Source organism: Dufourea novaeangliae, unplaced genomic scaffold (assembly GCF_001272555.1).
Source record: "Dufourea novaeangliae isolate 0120121106 unplaced genomic scaffold, ASM127255v1 scaffold246, whole genome shotgun sequence".
NCBI lineage: Eukaryota > Metazoa > Arthropoda > Insecta > Hymenoptera > Halictidae > Dufourea > Dufourea novaeangliae.
Window position 1 is genome coordinate 135,508 of NW_015374139.1, and position 12,915 is coordinate 148,422.

At 46.6% G+C, this 12,915-nt stretch overlaps 1 protein-coding gene across 3 annotated transcripts in view; it reads right to left on the reverse strand.

The window, feature by feature from the left end:
* Window positions 1-12,915, reverse strand: part of LOC107191401 (RNA binding protein fox-1 homolog 2) — a 192,515-nt gene that overhangs the window by 74,954 nt on the left and 104,646 nt on the right. For all 3 annotated transcript variants that reach the window (XM_015580431.1, XM_015580432.1, XM_015580430.1), the window contains one exon: window positions 1,522-1,809. In XM_015580431.1, coding sequence (XP_015435917.1) covers window positions 1,522-1,806 — 285 coding nt within the window. In that variant the 5' untranslated portion in view covers window positions 1,807-1,809. The remainder of the gene's footprint in view (window positions 1-1,521; window positions 1,810-12,915) is intronic.

The following is a 12,915-nucleotide window of genomic DNA, read 5'->3' on the forward strand; positions in this document are numbered from 1 at the left end:
CTTTCATGGAGCCTAAATTTCCGACATTTAACAATTTCGTAATATCGTACTATGCATATTTCCTATTCAATAATTGTCCAAATCTTTATGAACGTGAGTGTATATATCGGAATTTCCGTCGAAAGCTCGTCAGAAGAGACTAACCGGGGGTCGACGTCGTCAAACAGCACACGATTATACCAGGAAGAACCAACGAACCGGAGAGAGAGAGGACCGTGGCGCAGCACGCCCGGAATTCGTCCGCCCGCTAAATTCAATTAACGAACGGGAATTACTTTAATTAGCGCGGCTAATTAGGCCGGTTTATGACTCGCGGTAATTGCCGCGACCGGGGAGAGACGACGAGTTATCGTGGTTGTTATATCGGCGGCGTCGTGCCCCGAATAAATCCGGATTGTTCGCGCGACGAAGCCTCGTTTGGACTCGAGTGTTTGGGCTTGTATTCGACGTAATGCATTCGATATTGTCATTCAAACATGTCGTCTGGTATCGTTTATAAAATTCGTAAGATTTTGTAAAGTAATACTTCTAATTACACTAGTTATTACTATAGTATCACTACATATTACTTTGCAATCACTAGTTTTAACTTCGTTATTACCAGTTATCACTACTTTGTGGTTAATGGTGGTTAGTGGTGGTTACTTTTGGTGAGTTGCCTATCACTGCCGTACACACTAAGCTATCCAACAAACACTTTCACCCTAACGTGTTTCGCCGCGTTCTACCTGTCCGCCATCTCTTCTCGGTCTGTTTTTCGATCTCTACGTGGCCGGAATAATCGAGATCCCTACAGCTCGTAGTACGTGACTACGCCGTCACGGATCCCCGCCAAAGAGAGGATCGTTGGGAGAGCGTGTGTCTGTCCGAGCGTAGCTTCCCTCGATATTCCGCGGAGCGACTTGCCCGAGGATCAGCCGCGATTTCCTCGCGAGCTGGGACACACCGCTCCGGTAGGAAACAAACTGGAGTCACCTGGGGAACACACTCATCGCTGGCGCCGTTTCGGTACACCGATTTTCGAGTGGCTGTTATCATGTGTCCTGATATTTTATCTCGCTTTAAATTAATCACGTCAGCATCATCCAGAAGAAATCATGTACTACTACTACTTCGAGAGACCCACCGCACGAATTATGGACAATATAATTGCATAAACCGCATAATTATGAATGTTAATAAATTCTCTGTATCGCTGGACTTCTTTAGCTCCCAAGTCTCTTTTAGGCACAGATTATACAACACATTGTTACCTACAATTGACTGATTATAACCGAATTGTGTACTAAATAAAGAAATAAATAAATAAAATACCTCCAGTCTGACAGTAGTGTACTTTAGTGTTCCCTAGAACTAATGATCTTGGTATAGGACGAGTCAGTGTCTTATACCCCGCAATAACAACTACGATGTGACTAGAACTGGAGAAGTGACGTTGATTACCGACCAATCTCGATAACCAAATAGAACAGGTTAAACCACTGACAGAGAGAGAGAGAGAGTGGAAGCAGTTAAACTTACGATAGCCTGTTGATCCACGCCGTTCGGAGGTGGGGGCGGACTGAAACTGGCAGCTGTTGGTGCACCAGGGGCCGTTGGATGTGGAGCGCCTGCTGGTGGTGGTACCTGAGGCCCACTGGGCGGCGGCTGCTGGGGTGCCCCGGTGTTGTCCTCTTTGACAGGCACCGGTGGCGGCGGTTTCACCTCACCAGCCGCACCGGCCGCCCCAACGACACCCGCTACGCCGTTCACCGGCGGGGGGAAGACACCCCCACCGTAGGGCGCAGCCATGCCTGTCTGCACCATGTGCTGCAAAGAGAAAGGATTCTTTTAAGTTTCGTCGCGAATCAGGTTTCGTCAGGAATTGGGATACTTCTGCGTGTTGGCACTGTCCGGATACCGGGGGTGTTTACAGACGAAGACAGGTGTTTGGGTTATCGTCAATTGGTTTATATGTCGGAGTACCTAAATGCTCGGATCCCCAAGACGGGGTTTGAAGTGCGTAGATATATGAGTATTTGGATTCTTACGCTTTTAGACTGCTTACATATTTGAGTTTCTAGGTACCAGACCGCCTGGAAACCGACATATTCAAGGAATCTAGATACCATAAATAGAAACATTATCCAGAGGTCGTAAATATGCAAGTCGACCAACAACTGGAGTACTCGAGCCATCGTAAGTGCCTGCATAAAGACTTCCCGTGTACGTCTAAATCGATCTGGCTCCGGCAGCCGCGCGAGCGAGCCTCAAATAAATATTCCGTTTCCCGAACAAACAAACGGGAAACGTCGTTTTTGCATTTTAAATGTGACGCGCGAACGGCACGATGATTTGTGCCCGTATGCATTCATCAGGGCGCAACCGTAAATAGGCTCGATAGCCGGTATTAAGAGTGGAAAGCTACGGGACAAGCCGCAAATCATTTCGCGTGTCGCACGCGGACCGATTAGCGACATGCTAGAGAAACCGTACCCTCCCCCGTCCCCCATTCTGTTCGCGGTTCGAACGGGAATTCAAAAGAAACAGCATCGGAGGTAACCTATCGTTGAGCTGCTGTGCCTTCTCTTTAGTTTCCGTGCTCGGCCGATGAATGGAATTCTTTGTAAAACAGCCGATCCCACGAATTTGTTCAGTACGTGTGATATGTGCCTGGGCGATCAAACGAAACATTTGATCACGGTCTTCCTCCACTCTCCGAAATTAACTGTTATCGAACGGATCGATCGGTCTAGGAAATGATACATGGTAATCGGTCGAGAAGCTCCATTCAACGATTATTATTATCCCTACCGGCTTGTTTAGCGAGGCTTCACAGACGTTTTGATCACCGAGACTCTGTGATCCACAAATGGAAGGGGAACACAACTCTGATAATGTTCTCGAACTCCACTTCACGAACGAGACATCTGTGTAAGCAGTGAACATTGTTTACCTCAGACACCTAGAGATCTGAGAACCCAGGTATTAACTGGAATCTGCCTGATCGAATACTTAACTCTTAGCTACCCAGGGATTAACTGGTATCTAATTGATCGAACGCCTAATAATTCTTAGCTACCCAGGTGTACCCAACACCAAAATCTCGCTCAAAAGCTGTGTACACGATACTGTCAGGATTGATGTCTCTGCGTCGACAACAGTCAAATGGAAACTGGCGAAGAAGAACATCATCGCGGGTGCAGTCTGAAGCGTCTCGCCCAGAAAGTCCACAAATGGAACCGATTTCTCTGCGACCACAATAGAAGAGCAACCCCTGCGAGACAGCTTACAGATGGTTTTGTCCAGTCAGCTCGCCTGCTTTCGAGATTGTTCCAAAATATCCGGACTCGCGTACACTTCGAACGTAGGAATCTCGCGAGACCGAGTACCATTTATTACCGTCGTCCTGCCATTTTTCTGAAAACTCAATTCCCCACTCGGCTGTACCACGCCCGAAACAGCCATTTGTTATTCACGAACCGATACTCGGGATCCTGTTCTACGCTGAAAGTTTGTCAAGGATTCGTTTCGAGAAAATCGACCTGGGCGAGAATTGATATTTGGGAATCATCGATAACGCAAAAATTCGATGCTCGATTCCCGGATTACAGATCCCTACGGGTTCAAGGCCACATTCTGACCGAATTCATGGAAGTTCGCGGGGGTGGGATTTTACGGATTAGGCCGAAAGGATTGTACTAGTTTCGAACTGGATGGAAATCGTTTCCACGTGCCAGGTTCCGCGAACTTCTTGCCAACTCTGGTAACCGAGGCGGGATTGTGTAATTCGTTGTCCAACCTGACGAACTTATAACGCTGTTCTTGTGTCGTAGTTAAATCATGAAATGATTGTAAATGTGAAGAAGAATAAACAAGAATTAATAATTCCATTCGTTCTAATAATTAAGGCGTCAAGGGAACAACAGAAGTCTCTACGAAGGCCATCAGTTTCAGGGAACGACGGTTCCTTTCCCACGCCTCGTCCGTCCCACCAGAAGTCTTTCAGACGGAGAACGATTCGCCCCAACGAGTTTTCCGTCGCAAAAGAGCTCCTGAGGATCGGCACGAAAAGGGTTCTAACGAGCCGTCCGAGGGAAATAAAGGCTAGAAGACTAGGCTGGCTGGGGGAAGAAAGGGACGCAAAACAATGGACGAACGGGTATCCTCCCCTGGGGGCACGACCGAACAGAAAGACGCGCGAAGAACGAAGGATCGGGTCTGAAAAGGCTACGGGCGGTGAACGCACGCGGATCGAGGGTGATCCCGAAGAATCATCGCACGGTGATTCCTCCTTTTTTATCTAGAGTCTTATCTCACGGACGGCTGGCGCTTGGATTCATCCGAAGGGAATGGAACAAGATCCCACGACCCAATTTCCGAAGGCTGACTATGTCATTGGGTTAACCCAGTTTCCGTGGACGGGGATCCGTTTATTGCTCGCCGGGAGGAATAATGACGTTCAAAGGCGTCCCTAGGTCCTGCACAGGTCCCAGCAATTTGACGTTCCTCTGATTTTAATGTTGCGAATGCCCGCCTCCTGATTACCGTTCGTGAATTTAATTACAACGTCCCCGCAGCAAAGGTTGGCGGGACTTTTTATCGAGATTGTTGTCTTAGGCGCGGCGGCTGTTAACGGGACATTTTTATCGCGACGGTTTTGTTGCGTGAAGTCGCGGACAAAGCGTAGAAACGATTTCTGGTTTCTTTTTCATTTAGGAGAGGAGTGTTCGAAAACTCGGCGTTTTTTAACAGCCAGAAACTGGCTGTTTTCTGGATAGACAATAAGGGGCCATTCGGACCACGTTTTCCCATTGGGGGCATTAGACCGTATCACGTTGGTAGTTGCCCCGGGTGTATTACGGTTATTGCGTGCGAGATAGAGGGATGAGAGTGGGATGTCGATGGGGTATCTGGGGATAACCTCTAAACCCCAGGACGTACCGAGTAACAACTTGAAGTACCATCAACTGCGTAACATTTCGTCCCCCACTATAGGGGTTCTAACGATATATGGACACCCAGGGAGTCTAGGAAGCTGTCGAAACTCCGATAATCTTTGATCCTCGGAACGGAAGCACAGTTTTCCCCTGTTCCCACATTTGGAATACGCTGGTTATCGACCGGGTCGCGGATAAGGCAGGAAACCCCTTACCGATCGAGGCTGGATCAGAATGGGGGCCAGATTAGGCAGTTAGACGGGACGAACGCAGGAGGGACGAGCGCGCTGGCCAACACAGATAGGGAACTCTGCGTTTCCGCCATTTGGAAGAGAGGACGCGACCCACGGATCCATCGCGCGTGGTGCCTGGTGAACAGAGTATTGACGTACACCCACGAGCAGACTCGGCTTCCGCCAGGGAAAAAAGTGACATAGGAGACGAACCTTTTAAAATTTGGTATCGGGAATTATTGAAATTTATGCCAAATTAACATTCCATTTAATATTTCTTTCAGTACTTGAAATAAATTTACCAAGTGGTAGTACGCCCTTACTCTTACGCCACTTTTTCCCCTAACAGAAGCCGAGTTTGCTCGCGGGGGTGCACACACCTTTGACGCTACGCTCTACACGGTGACGCAATAGCGGCGCGATGCTAAAACCCGGTGACGCAACGACGTCGAGTGTAGGGATTCGTGAAGGTGCGTCTCGATGGGGACGGTAACGCGCGAAGGTAAAATGCTTCCCTTCTTCCGTGACAGTAAATGGAAACACTTGGGCAGACGACGGTGTAATGCAATTCACAAGACTCGGCTTCCCAGAGCATATTGTATTAGCGCGTAATAAATGGTTTTCGTCTCTCCCGTTCGAGGAATACGGCCTGGTTAACGTTGACTGCGCTCCCTTTGTGTCGTGCCCGCCTGCTGACGCGGGGACACACCTTTTTTTGTTGGCGTGCGCCTCCGACGCATGGAGGCCGTTCACGGTGGATGAGTGAACCAGCGAACGCGAACGATCAAAGGATCTTCATTTGCACCATGTGGTACACACGTCCGGACATTGGACCGACCGAGAAGTGTCCAGGAAATTAAGTACCTATTGTTTACGGTTGGGAGATTGCGGTACGTTTCGGGGAGAGCCTCGGGGAGCCACGACCTAGAGGTGTCCAAACAGTGGATAGCTAGTGGTCGAATGATCGAACAGGGACAGTCAGGAACTACCCGATTCTAGCTGAACAGGTACCTGATCTTGTGTCCATATAGGCTTTCTAGAAACCAAAGGTAAAACCCAAAACACAAATACAAGCTCAGGTGCTAACTTCGGAAAATCTTAGACTGGCCTAGAGTCTATTCTACCATTGTCGGGCCCCGACTCACCATCTTGCACGTCGCTCATAACGCGACGAGAATGCACCGCGCATCCCCGGCTCCTTCACGCGGTGCGCAATCGTGTCGCATCCCAAGCGACCGGGATGCTTACGACACGAGGCGAATAACTAATGTCGGCAGCCGCAGAAATTAAGCTTCCGTCGTCGGCGAGGTTTATGAACATATTCAACGGACTGTACGGAAAGAATTGTGGGGAATGAACACGCCCTGGGAATATAGTTAACCCTGGATGAGTGTTCGAAGGCTACTCGACACTGACAAGGAAAGGTCCCCAGGTGTAACGCTGACCTTTCAACGAGGTTTAGTACAATGACAGAGCTCGGGATTCTCAAGCGAATGATATTTGTTTCACCCGCACATGGCCTATGAAATATGCGAAGGTTATGAACACACGTTTATGAAATATGTGAAGACTGAGAATGTGGATCCGAGTGGTAAAGGCAATAAGAATTAGCGACAGTGTGGATTGTAACGTGGATTACTGTGGATTATCGTAGCACTAGAATAGTTGTGCGGATATGCGACCTTGCAATAGCTCAATTACCATCGGACATCGATAAACGCGAACAAAGTGCAAATATCCGCGAGTAATCGCAGTTTTAAAATTGTGTTCGTTGGCCAATCACGAATGTTAATTACACGGCGTCGTTCGTCGAATAGAGGCACACGCGAGCAACGAAGACGATGGAGTATAGAAGTTCGAAAAAAATCTGTGTACGCGTCCTATCACAGGGCGAATTCAATATCCCCGGATCACGGTTTATCGCGAGGCCGGTTAATTGCTGAGAACAGCGGTGCAAGTAACACAGTCGCTGGGACCCATTAAGCAGGGTCGTTAGATGGAAATTTAGCGCGTGCTTGTAATGCTAATTTATTAATGCCGGCGGAACCGGGGCCGGTTGCCGGAGAAAAGGGAAATTTATTCCGACTGACGTATGGCGGTGGTGGGGACCTTCGTCTGCCTCCGACGGACTAACGGCACATGCAAATTCGCGTTACGATTTCTCCAAAGGCGGTAGATAAAGACCCCTTCGAGGTAGAGAGGCGGGGACACTGCGTCTATTGTGTTCTGTAACCGCGACAGCAACCGATACGATACGTTTAACGGGCAAGGGTCGTGTGATTCCAGGCGGGCTTTAAGCGGAGTGAGCGAAGACATCCGTATTGGGTCTGTGTCGGCCCACTGAATTTCTTCTCAGAAACCGTACTGGAACGTGATCGATACCCTAGAAAATTGGCGTCTTTAGACTCGAAAGTTTAGAGGATGATGAGCGTGTCTTCGATAAGACCGAGTGACGAGAGGTTAAATTGGATTCTCTGGGAGCTGGATACTTTTAAAAGAAACATGTAACTAGGTGAGATTCAACGATGATTGCTGGTCTAAGTACAAAGACAGCGGAAAAGAAGAGATATGACGGAATATTAGTAAGAAAAGGGGAGTTAAACATTTATTTAGTTTCCCTTAGAGGGTGAAAGCTCGTTGTCATTAGGAAGACACCGGAGACAGCAAACACACAGACACCATGTTACATCGAAGAGCACACATGGCCAATAGGGGTTCCGTCGGAAAGGTGATACACAAGGAACAAGTGTCGAAGTGGTTACAGGTATCTGTTCTTCCGGGAAGTATCGCGTTTCATAGGCGAACAATCTTCGAAAGCGTAAGGAAGTTAGCCGATTCCTTCGAGATTGGAATATTCCGGTGAAGGAGTCGAGATTCGCGTCAGGGCAGTTAATCTCACAGGCAGCGTGAACCAAGAGGAGTTGAACGGACTGGATTTCCAGCTTCGGTATGAAAATCTTAAACGCTTCCCTGTACGCTTTCGATGTTTCGACGACGAAAGCAACCGGTCCGCCGAGAATAAACTTGGAATCAATAGCGGACGACCCCCGGAGGGAGACAGGGGTGGGAAGAGCGAAAGGGACAGACAAAGAGGGGTGAGAAGGCATGAAAGGATGGGTAGAGAGGAGGTACAGGGACAGAACAAGCATCATAGAAAGATATCTAAGCCGCTTACTGTCTGAGCCGGCACTGAGTCTGCAGACGAAAATGAGTGCGCAATTATACGAGGCCTATACTCCGCTCGGAGGAAGCGTACGGGCCCGGCCATGGGATCTGAATACTAACGCGCGTGGCTGCGTACCGAAACGTTTAGATATCTTCCAGGTCGTAACGAGCCTCGGGAATATGCCTTGGGTCTGGGTGGTAGATAGCTGGCGACGTGGCTGGGGCTCTAATTGCTTCGATCACAAACTATCCGAACGTCTGGATCGACTATGGCGATGTGTAGTTTCGAGTATAAGTATACAAGTGGATTTAGGCTTCCAGGGGTCTACGGACACTTAGATGATGTGGCGATCGGGGTCTCCGAAAGGTAACGTGATTAGATCTCTGATCCTTAGAATGATTTAGTTGTCTGAAGTTACACTTAGAGTCTTTGGCGATCTGAATCTACGAATGGTAAGGTGATTAGATGTATCCGAACCCAAAGGTGATTTAGATCTCTGAACACTAGGTACGGATCAAGACCTCTAAATACTAGGGGTAATCTAGATCTCTAAGTAGTCCGGTGTTAAGGTGATTCAATACCACAGGTACCAGAGTTTCAAAATAATCTATGCATCTCAGTATCTCGGTTCTGATATGATCCACCCCTAGAAATGCCACCTTCCAAAGTGATCCTATTTCCTGAATGCTATTTCTTTCAGAATCTAACTTCCAGAATAATGCACATGCTCTCTATTGTTGAAACATCAACCTAGTCAGGCTGTCGATTACGCAGATGTCCAAGTGTCTGTATATCTTGAATGCCTAAATTACAATAATTTTATATCCCCAATTACCATTGTTTTCAATTACACGGACTAGCAGAGAAACCGGCTAAAAATTGTTAGAAGGTGTCGACAAGGGAAACGGAGAGATCAACGCGGTGCATTACCTTGCCGAGTCTCTCGTGAAAGCGAATCGAGAATAACGACATCGGGAGGAAGAGGTTCCGTTCTTCGATCTGTCGGGAATAGGCGTAATTCCCCCAGCTCCCTCCCCCCTTCCCCTACGATGCAATCGCCGGCAATTCTATCGAGGATTCCACGACGAGTGACTTTTATTAGACAGCGAAATAAATTACAGCCGGTGGGTGAAGAGCTTAATGATTGCAACGAGCTGCAATTCCGTCATATTACTCAATACAGGACGCGCGAGCTCGAGAGCTTCGAAACCGCCTCGACGATTTCCCGTTTCACCGACTGTGAGAACGAGAATATCGTTGATCCTACAATATCCACGCCGCGAAACCCATCGATCCTCGATATCACTAAACACTTTGACACTCGAAATCCGCTAATTCTCTGTACGATGTCATTTCATCAAAGGGAACAATCGTGTGCAAAGGGTTAAACAATGGAATCGCGGTTCCCCAGTCGATTTCAAATCTCCTTGACTTCCCTCGTAACCAGACGCACATTTTTTTAACGTTTGACGTATTACGTCGCGGCATTTTCAAAAACTTCCAAACGGTATTCCACTATCTCAGCAAGGGTTCGCCTAGAAATATATAGCCTTCAGTATAAACTTCCGTAGAGAGAATCGAAGATCAATGAAAACGAGGGAAAAAATAGGGAACTAGAAGAAACATCGAAAAGTTAAGGGAATTTTGATAGATCCCAGACTCTCACGGAACGTTTCGTCGCAATTCAGCCAATTTGTTTCCGCCACGAGCGACTCGACCGTTTTCCATTCCCGTTCCTCTCCCTTCTTCGTACCCCTCCCTTCTGCTTCCAGTCTACACCAACCCACTCCCTGTGTCCCCTTGGCCCTCCATCGTTGCTCACCAAGTTAAATACTCTAATTCGTATTAATGGATGGCCCGCTGCCAGTGGAACGTTTCTAAAGGGGCAGTCTTCCCAAGCTAGCAGCCAGAATGGATGTGTGTTCACACAGAGAGAGTACGTTCACACCAATTGACCAGACTTTACCATCGACGGTCTCCTGGCTACGTGGGATCTCGTCTCTACTCCTCCACCGAGCAGGAGAGATCGTCGATTTAACCTCCCTTGCTTTCTTCTCTCGGTTTCTCTCTATCAAGGGACTGCGGAAAATTCTATTTCACGCGCGGGGCCAGCGTGATCGATACTCTTTTTTTTTTAATTGAATTTTTGAAAGGAAATTGAAGGTGACCTTGGAAAATCATGAAAAGAAAAAAAGAGTTGACACAAAATTTGCACAGATAGAGATTAAGAACGAATATACGGTTCACTCGAAATACTGAGAGAAACAGTTCGATCCCCGAGGGTAGTCGGTAAATAATTCGTAAGCAGCTCCCGCTTGAGAAAAACTCGTTCCATCGATTACACGGTTAATCCGCGAAAAATGGGACGAAATAATTTCAGATTCTCCCCGGTTCGTATTCCAGGATTATCGTCGCTCGGTGTCCGACTACTATTGCCTTTGGTACCGGAAAATAAAAATACCTAGCTGGAAAATTCCAGCGAGGATTCAATAAACGGGTGCGGTTATTAATATTCGCGGAATAACGAAGAGTGGGAGCGGTCGATAATTCGGTCTGAGAACCGATTTTTTTCTAACATGCAAGGACCCAGACTTCGAAGATCAATTGAGATCAAACAGACGGTCTTTGTTAAATAATTATACGCCTCCTTGTACAGGTTCTGTTATCGAAAAATCCTTCGAGGAACAGCTTAACTCTATCGTTCTCACTGTTGCCATATGACTACGAATTTTAAATTACGAAATAAACTATTAATATCGTGTATGTTTTGCATATCTATGTTAAACACGTATCTACAAGCTTTGAACAGCAATTTATTAAAAATCAATCATCTGTGATTTCTATGTTCCATGTTTAATTCTGAGAATATGCTAAAGCGACTATCACGAGAAAATCGAAAATAAAACCCGTTGCCGGCTCGCAGGAGGGCCGAGCACGCTGGGGAAGAAACTTATTTGTGACCACGTGAGAGTGATTAACACGGGTTATTTCGAGTCCTCGCTCCCGCAAAGAAACCAACGGGGGCTTTACGTAGACCCCGGAGATGGATATGTGACCTCGTGAATATACGATGCTGCGTCTCATTGACGGATATGCAGATTCGCTTCAAAATAATCCCAGAAAATTTGTTAAATGCTTCTAAATGCCCAACTAGAATTTCTTAAATGCTTACCTTGCAAAAATGTACAATTTTTAAGTTACGCCACTATCACAAGAAAGGAGAGATTATCATCGCATCTTGCCTCGAAATATCCACGTAAAAAAAGGATGTGCCAAATCAACGACAATCCTAAATAAATGACTCAAACTGTCTTGAAACGTGTTGAATTTTTTCGTTTAGTCTAATCAAATATATAATAAGTAAATTTACGTGGTTGCTGATGACCCCAAAACGATTTAACCCCTTATTTAGTACATTATTAACCCCGAATTTAGTGAACCTGTCTATTTATCGTTTTCTTTGAGTCGACGTGAAATACTAGAATAAATGTAACACTTGCCATAAGAATAGAGTCCCTTTGTATCTGGGTAAATACAAACGATAAAGTAATTTGTAAAAGTGAAGTCGTAAAAAGAATCGAATGGCAAGGGGTTAATGCAACGATAAAATAAAAAAGGATTCAGTGTCTAGCCGAGCTATTGGTCTCGTATACACGTTCGTCAGGCGTTTCTCTGTTGTAAAACCTCGGGGACATCGGAGGCTTCGTTTCCCCGAAAGTCTCGTAGCTTCGACGACGGCTGGAATTGTAAATGGCGATCACGACTCCGCGTGGGCCCGGGCAACCGAGGCCTTCTTCTTCCCCCCACTCGCGGACAGAAATAAAGTCACGTTCCAGAGAGGAGAAATACGAGCGACCCATGCTGAATTCACTTGTCGTTGGCCACATGCGGTCGCTACTACTGGATGCCCACGCGTAGAGACCAGAAAGTCGAGGTTGATCGTTAGCGCGCGCCGCGATTCGAACGGGGAACGCTTATTCGAGGAACTCCGACCGCGATGGCCGCTGCGCGCGCGTTTAATGGCGGCAAAACCGCGGATAAGAAAATGCTGAACCAACAATTAGAAGAACTTTTACCCTTATCCTTTCGTACAGGAACTTATGGACAATCTTTCAGTGGTATAGAGTAACCGAATATGTGAACATCCCATTTAAGTTTGATTAATTATCGGGCAATAGAAAGGGTGAAAATAATATAATACGTACTTAAGAAGAATATTAGTTTCATAAGTATAGTATTGTTTATTAGGAAAATAGTGAAAATTTGCACGGTGTACAAAATTAATGGCTTTAGAAAACTGCTCTTAATATGAAATTCTGCTGAAAGTTCAAAATGAAAATTATCATCGAAAATTAGAGGAATTTATTTTTTTACTTTTTAAGACAATTTGACATGTTTCACATTCGGTGCTGTTACTCTATACATCTCGAAACATCCATTCGGATAAAACCTGACGACGAATCTTGGAAAATCTTAGCTAGTTCCGCTGGCAAATACGAGGCTTTTCACGCGGTACAGTATCAAACATCACCTACGGTCACAACTGGCCCATTTCTTGTGCAGAACGATTCCGTAAACCGAGACGGACTGTGGGTGG